The sequence below is a fragment of the Ctenocephalides felis genome, unplaced genomic scaffold (assembly GCF_003426905.1).
Source record: "Ctenocephalides felis isolate EL2017-DRISC unplaced genomic scaffold, ASM342690v1 CF-g0.4_SCAFFOLD_00845, whole genome shotgun sequence".
Classification (NCBI taxonomy): domain Eukaryota; kingdom Metazoa; phylum Arthropoda; class Insecta; order Siphonaptera; family Pulicidae; genus Ctenocephalides; species Ctenocephalides felis.
The window spans coordinates 9,157,607-9,166,224 of record NW_020536999.1 but is presented as its reverse complement, the minus strand read 5'-3'; the positions used below and the strand labels follow the sequence as shown (position 1 = coordinate 9,166,224).

The window sequence follows — 8,618 nt, the reverse complement described above, 5'->3', positions numbered from 1 at the left end:
TTATGAACAATACTACAATAGGTGTAAAAATACTACAATGGGTGTAAAAATACTACAATGGGTGTAAAATTACTACAATGTTTGGAAAAATACTACAATAATCGGTGTAAAAATACTACAATGGGTGTAAAAATACTACAATGGGTGTAAAATTACTACAATGTTTGGAAAAATACTACAATAATGGGTGTAAAAATACTACAATGGGTGTAAAAATACTACAATGGGTGTAAATTACTACAATGTTTGTGAACAATACTACAATGGGTGTAAAATTACTACAATGTTTATGAACAATACTACAATGGGTGTAAAATTACTACAATGGGTGTAAAATTACTACAATGTTTATGAACAACACTACAATGGGTGTAAAAATACTACAATGGGTGTAAAAATACTACAATGGGTGTAAAATTACTACAATGTTTATGAACAATACTACAATGGGTGTAAAAATACTACAATGGGTGTAAAAATACTACAATGGGTGTAAAATTACTACAATGTTTGTGAACAATACTACAATGGGTGTAAAAATACTACAATGGGTGTAAAAATACTACAATGGGTGTAAAATTACTACAATGTTTATGAACAACACTACAATGGGTGTAAAAATACTACAATGGGTGTAAAAATACTACAATGGGTGTAAAATTACTACAATGTTTATGAACAATACTACAATGGGTGTAAAAATACTACAATGGGTGTAAAAATACTACAATGGGTGTAAAATTACTACAATGTTTATGAACAATACTACAATGGGTGTAAAAATACTACAATGGGTGTAAAAATACTACAATGGGTGTAAAATTACTACAATGTTTGTGAACAATACTACAATGGGTGTAAAAATACTACAATGGGTGTAAAATTACTACAATGGTTGTGAACAATACTACAATGGGTGTAAAAATACTACAATGGGTGTAAAATTACTACAATGTTTGGAAAAATACTACAATAATGGGTGTAAAAATACTACAATGGGTGTAAAATACTACAATGGGTGTAAATTACTACAATGTTTGTGAACAATACTACAATGGGTGTAAAATTACTACAATGTTTATGAACAATACTACAATGGGTGTAAAATTACTACAATGGGTGTAAAATTACTACAATGTTTATGAACAACACTACAATGGGTGTAAAAATACTACAATGGGTGTAAAATTACTACAATGTTTGTGAACATACTACAATGGGTGTAAAAATACTACAATGGGTGTAAAATTACTACAATGTTTGGAAAAATACTACAATAATGGGTGTAAAAATACTACAATGGGTGTAAAAATACTACAATGGGTGTAAAATTACTACAATGTTTGTGAACAATACTACAATGGGTGTAAAATTACTACAATGTTTATGAACAATACTACAATGGGTGTAAAATTACTACAATGGGTGTAAAATTACTACAATGTTTATGAACAACACTACAATGGGTGTAAAATTACTACAATGTTTATGAACAATACTACAATGGGTGTAAAATTACTACAATGTTTATGAACAATACTACAATGGGTGTAAAAATACTACAATGGGTGTAAAATTACTACAATGTTTGTGAACAATACTACAATGGGTGTAAAAATACTACAATGGGTGTAAAATTACTACAATGGGTGTAAAATTACTACAATGGGTGTAAAATTACTACAATGTTTGTAAACAATACTACAATGGGTGTAAAAATACTACAATGGGTGTAAAAATACTACAATGGGTGCAAAATTACTACAATGTTTTTTTACCGCGATTTTTTACCGCAAAATGACATTTTTTAACTTCCGAAGGAGAAGTTCATGTTTTCATCAAAAAATCCGATTCTCTAATTTTGTTTTCTCGACGTTTCAAACCATTCTGAATCGAATGAGACCAAATTTGGAAAAAGTATATGTGTGTGTGCGCGTGTATGTGAACAGATTTTTTGCCGTAAATCGACGTTTTCTCGAAAACGGCTGGGCCGAATTCAAAAAGTTGGAAGCCATTCGATATATCTCGATGAGGACTAGCGTTTCTGAGGTCTGGCGTTTGTGCGCCGATCGGCCGAGACGTTTCTTTATAAATAGCAGAAAAGTGAAAAAGTTTTCGACCACGTTTTAGCCCGCAATTCTGAATCGATTCTGAAAATTCAAAAACCGTTCAAAAGATATTGGTTGGGAATCGTGCTGATTAGTTTTTGGTAAAGATCGGGCCGTTTTCTTGTAATAAAGTTTTTTTAAAAAAATTCTGAAGATTTTTATGATTTTTTTTTGATGGTAGATATCATAGTCTTCTAGATCATACTAAAATTTTACCGCCCTACGACAACTCGTTTAGCTTTAAAAGTTCGTCAAAGTTTGCAAAAATTGGTATCGTTTTTTTGGCATTTGTCAAAATTAGGCCTTTCATCAACGTTTGGTCAAAAACGCCTAAACCGATTTCAGAAATTTAAAAGCCATTCGATGTATCTCAATGAGCACTGTAGTTCGTCAGTTTTGTGAGACGATCTGCCGAGGCTCTTCTTTGTAATTTGCAAAAAGAGTGTTAAACTTTTCGTCCACATTTAAGCTTATTCTACCGAATCGATTTTAAAAAATCAAAAACTGTTCGAAAGATATTAGTTGGGAATGATACTGATTAGTTTTAGGTGAAAATCTACCGAGCCGTTTTCTTGTAATTTACTGTTGAAAAAAAAATTAAGCCGATTTTTATGAAACTTTCTTTGGCGATGTATATCATGGTCTTATAGAACTTACTGAAATATTACGGCCTTACGACAAGTAGTTTAATTTTAAAAATTCATCAAATTTTGAGAAAATGAGTAGTCTTTTTGACGTTAGCTAAAATTAAAATTAAACGATTTACTTGGTATAACAATATAGTACTTGGTCTTAATAAACATACTAAACTATTAAAATTCTACGGAAACTGGTTCAAAATATATTAATTGTTGATTTTTGAAAAGTTGCTTGTTGAAAATACTCCGAGTTAACAGAGTACTCTTCTCGGAATACTTCTAATCACTCATAAATTAATTTGTTTATTATTGATTAGGTCGATTATTTAAACATATCGGGAAGTTCATGTAACTTGCCTCCAGGCTAAATACCAAACCAACTAGTTATTTAAGTTTGCTCATCCTTTTCCTATTCACATTTTTTTAAACTTTTGTTTCTGAAAATGCCGCCAAGCTAAGCACAGTATAAGTGAAAATGTCGCACAGAATTATTTGACTATGTGGGAGCACTTTTTCAATTTTGTGTAAATTAGGCAACTTTTAAATTTTTTCGAAATTGAATTCAAAATTAAATGACGATTGTTAATGTTCTGGAGATAAATTGAATTATTTATGATTTACATTTGATTTGCTCAGATATAACAAGATAGTAAAAATAATGAAAGTTACAGTATTTGTAATAATATATTTGAAAACGTTTAAAATTTCTCGAATATTTCATTACGGTTCGGGAAGTTCCAGCAATTTGCCTTAAGGCACGATGCCATACACCCCACTAGTTCATTCATATTTATTTTAATCTATAATAATTTTCGGACAAACATATTATTATTGTCGACCAATATTTCAGATTGGTAGTGGCAGTACCCAAAGACACCAGAACAGTCCTTCAAATGCCCAGAGGAAACTTAGAAACCATACAACCGAGAAGTCTCTCATTACACCTGATCAAAAACTTCCTGGACGAAAAAAATTACAAAGCCGCCTTCGAATTATTCCGACGACAGAGAATAAATTTAAATCTAATAGTCGATCACAATCCTGGATTATTTTTGGAAAACATAACAAAATTTATAGACGATATAGCGAATCCTATGTGGATCAGTTTGTTTGTATCGGAATTAAGTAATGAGGATGTTACTAAGACTATGTATGCTTCTTCTTATGCTCACGAAGACCAGGCTTCGTTGGGTAATAAAATAGAAGTTGTTTGTAGTTTGTTAAGGATCGAGTTAGAAAAGCATGATAGGAGTGAACAGTTCATTTATCCTATTTTGGCAACTTATGTTAAGAAGCATACTATCAAAGATTTGGAGAGTGCTTTGTTGGTGATCAAGGAGTTGAAGCACAACAAAAGCAAAACTGTATCAGCCGATGATGCTTTGAAGTACTTGTTGTACTTAATCGATGTAAACGAATTGTACGACATAGCCTTAGGTTTATACGACTTTGACTTGGTGATGTACATTGCACGCAAGTCCCAAAAAGATCCAAAAGAATACATGCCTTTCCTGAACGTCCTAAACAAAATGGAACAAAACTACAGATACTTCACCATCGACAAACATCTCAAACGTTACGAATCAGCACTGAAGCACATATCTTTATGCGAGGACAAATTTGAGGAATGTATGAAATTTATTGCTGATCACGGTTTGTACAAGGTAGCCATGAAGATTTTTGAGAAGAATCATTCGAGTTATTCCAAAGTGGCAGCAGCTTATGGTCAGCATTTGATGAAGCATAGGAATTATTCGGAGGCTGCTATCATGTTCAGGAGGAGCGGTGATTTGGAAAATGCTTTGGAGAGTTCTATGGAGGCCCATGATTGGAGGGAAAGTATACTGATCGCTAGGGAGCTGAATTATAGCCCACAGGAGATGATGAATTTATGCAGGTAGGGTAAAACGACTTATTTCTAAAGTAACATTTTTGTTTTATTCTATTATACCGTAGTCGAAGGAGAGTTTTGGTCTGATTTTTTTTACTGTGCTCCAATTTGCATAATATTTTGGAATTAGGTTCATCTTATTCGGATTCGTTTCGAAATCATTTTTTTTTACTATTATTTTATTTATAATAAATTTATCAACGTTATAAGAGTTGAAGAAGAAGAGCAGTTGAAATTTAAATAAATAATTTAAAATGATGTTGCAATGCTATATACTAGTATTTAGTTAAAAAATAAATTTTTGACAAAATGGTGACTGTTTAAAAAAAGGACCAATTTCCTACCACTTCTATGAGTTTCTGGAATTTTTTAAAAATATAAGAATCAAAGTTTGGACATGAGTTTAATTCACTTTGCTTTGTTTTATTTTAGTATTATTCATTTTTGGTGCATTTGTTGTATTCTATTTCCAGACAGCTCGCGGATGGTCTAAAAGATCAGCAAAGGTTTTCGGAAGCTGGTGAAATATATTTATACCATATGAAAGACGTGGAGAGTGCTGTCGAAGCTTATATCCAAGGTAGACTCTGGTCGGATGCACAGAAATGCTGTAATTTGTTTGAACGAGCTGATTTAATAGGTAAGCAGACATAATTTGTAAAATCTTATTGGTATGTGTATCATTCAATCTACCATACATATACGGTATCTTATATTATTTTAATTTCTGGCACATCTCAGCTGCTTTTCGGCAATAATAATGTAGACATTTCATTTTTCTTATTCATAATCATAAATTTATTATACATATTCTAATATTGTCTAGGCTCATAAGTAAATTGAAATTTTTGGCAGATGACAATTTTTATTTGTTTTCAATGCCAAACAATGTCTCAAATATTTTTAATGTCAAACAATGACATGTCGTCTTTTGCAATTTTTTCCATTTATTTCTACAATATTACTATATTTTTATAATTACATACATCCTAAAAAAATTCCTCAACGAACTTCCGAAAGATTTATCAAAATGCGAATAATCGTTTAGGAGGAGTATATTTACATACATCATTACAGAAGAATTTTATATAAATAATATATATATATATATATATACATATATATATATATATATATATGTATATATATATACTAGCTGACCCAGCAAACGCTGTTTTGCCATCAAAAATATTTGCCGCTTTGCAGAAGTTCTTATAATATACGTAATATATTAATAATAATGTTATATTTTTATTACACAAATTTCTTTACATTTCGATAATTAATTCCAACGCATCATAGTGTTTTGTTTATTTTAATTTTATTTATGTCAAATAGTGAAATATTTTTTTTAATCATTTTAATTTTTTTTATTATTTATATATATATATATATATATATATATATATATCATTTACCTTTTTTCCAGAAACCCATGTAAAAACTGGTCTATCCGAATGTCTGAGCAACTTCTTGATCCAGATCAAAACGATATCAGAGACAGTAACACAATACACGAATAGATTGATGTTATTGAATGAACAGAGGGAGAGCTCAGTATATGCAATAAACTCTGAAATGATGATCGATGATGATGAGAAAAGATTAGCAAACTGTGATTTGTATTCGGACACGAGCAGCGTTGCTGGCAGTACTATTACTAGAAGTTCTTTAAAATCTGGCAGATCGAGGTAAGGGTAAAGGAAAATTAATTAATAAATGTAATTTTGTTGATTGAAATATCATTTTCGTTTCTAGTCGAACCTTCAAATCAAGTAAGAACAGAAGAAAACATGAAAAAAAACTACTATCTCTCAAAGAAGGTAATCCTTATGAAAGACCTGCGCTTATAACAGCAATACATGGTTTAGTCGTCCAAGCATTTGATCTGCGGAGGGATGTAGGAGCCTCTTGTCGAGCTGCTTTGGCATACGATTGGGATGATCAAGCTTCAGAATTACAAGTAAGTAAAAAAATGAATATTATGTAATAAATAATTAAATAAATAAAAACAAAATATTTTTTTCATCAAAATACCTAAAAATTTGTAAAAGAAAAAACTTATATTGTAAAAGTACTTGATAATAATAATAAAAATGATAATGATAATAATAATAATAATAACAATAATATAAGACACTTAAATTTGTTAAAATATCATAAAATAACCTAAAATTTGTTAAATAAAGTAATTATATTGTAAAAGTATTGTAAAGATTTTTAAAATACTTATTAAATTTTTAGAAAAAATACTTGCAACAAACAAACTAATTATATTTAAAAATAATTAAAATTAACTAAATATAAACTAGTGGGGTGGGTGGCATCGTGCCTTAAGGCAAATTGCTGGAACTTCCCGTACCGTAACGAAATGTTCGAGGAATACTGAATGTTTTCAAATAGATTATTATAAATATTGTAACATTGTCTAATATTTATAAGAATTATATAAACTGAATTGCAAAGTTAAAATTATTTGTTTAAGTTATATTAGAATTATTTAGTCAGAATAAAAATAAAATCTCAATTATGTTCGATATACAAGAAAAACTAAAAAGAAAAAAAAAGTAAATAATAAAAAAAAATCCAAAATCAATTATTTTGTTAAGACAAGCAGAAAGTTCTTTGAATCATTTAAATCGGACGCTTATTTCTCTCAAAAACTGCCATTTCTTACATATTTAGCTCCGTATCTTCGTAATGGCTGGGCCTGCCTTTGCCAAAAACTAATAGACGTTTCTCCCAATCATTACTAATTGAATGTTTCTTAGATCATTCAAATCGGATACTTCGTTCTCTCAAAAAGTCGATTTCTATTTTCTGCACTCTTTGCTCCGTATCTCCGAAACGGCTGGACCTGCCTTCGCCAAAAACTAATCAGCTCTTTTCCCTATCAATAGGAATCGAATGTTTTTTGAACCATTCAAATCGGTTGATCCGTGCGCCCGAAAACGTGACTGGAAATTTGTATCCATACATACATACACACACACACATACATCCATTTTTTCTGAGGTATGCCAAAACGTTCAGAAACCTTCAAAACGTCGAGAAATGTAAAAATTTTCAATTTCGATTTTCGGCCCATTACAATAACTTACCCTACGGGAAGTTAATAAGTTTATAGTAAATATATTAAATGATAAATAAATAAGTAATAAAATAGCTAGTAATTAATTAAATTATATTAAACCTATAAAATATTGACTTAAGCCTTATTATAATGTTATTATACCGACGGCTTGTAAAATAAATAAATAAAAATCAGTCATTGATAATTGTCAGGCATATCTTCTAAGATTATTTCTAATTATTTCTATTTCTATTTTTAGAGAAGTCTCTCAACACTCCTAAAGAATCTGCAATTGAGCTTCAGCAATATCTGGACGAATGAATTAATGTCCTGTGCAGAGTCGTCAACAGATCTGACCAGTAACGAGATAGTGGCACAACAGAAGAATGCTGATCTGGGCCCTGAATTTTTAGGTAAGGATATAGTAATACATTACATGACAGCGAGTAGATTTTACATTATTTATTTTTATATAGAACCACATCTACGTATGAAACCAGTAATCAGTACTATTTATTGGGAGTGTGAAATTTTGAAGTAAAGGAATATGATAATACATAAAATGTATATAATGAATTATATTTTTAATGCAATGTGGAAGTAAACATTTTTTAAACTTTGACAGTTTTATTTATTAAATTATTAAATAAATCACAGTTGTTTTAAATTGTTTGGTTTATAATTGTAGTTTGCAAGATTTTTTGGTTGTCAATGTGTTAGGTAAAATAACATTTGATATTAAAGCTTTTGTTTGCAGAAATCTTTTTAAAATAATTCAAATTCAAATTATTATTTGCAAAGTGTTACCATAGTTGACATTTTGCAAAATTCTTCATACATATTTACCTAAGTTCATGTCTATCCTTTGGCCACCCAACTTCACCTGTGACACCACTAAATGTCAAAAA

General features: G+C 30.1%; 1 protein-coding gene across 1 annotated transcript in view; it reads left to right on the top strand.

Annotated features, from left to right (window-relative positions):
* Positions 1-8,311, top strand: part of LOC113363216 (elongator complex protein 1) — a 13,900-nt gene extending 5,589 nt beyond the window's left edge. Inside the window, 6 exon segments of the mRNA XM_026605698.1 lie at positions 3,597-4,643; positions 5,111-5,277; positions 6,067-6,328; positions 6,396-6,600; positions 7,970-8,123; positions 8,187-8,311. Of these exon segments, the coding sequence (XP_026461483.1) occupies positions 3,597-4,643; positions 5,111-5,277; positions 6,067-6,328; positions 6,396-6,600; positions 7,970-8,123; positions 8,187-8,251 (1,900 nt within the window). The 3' untranslated portion in view covers positions 8,252-8,311.
* Positions 8,312-8,618: the final 307 nt, after the last annotated feature.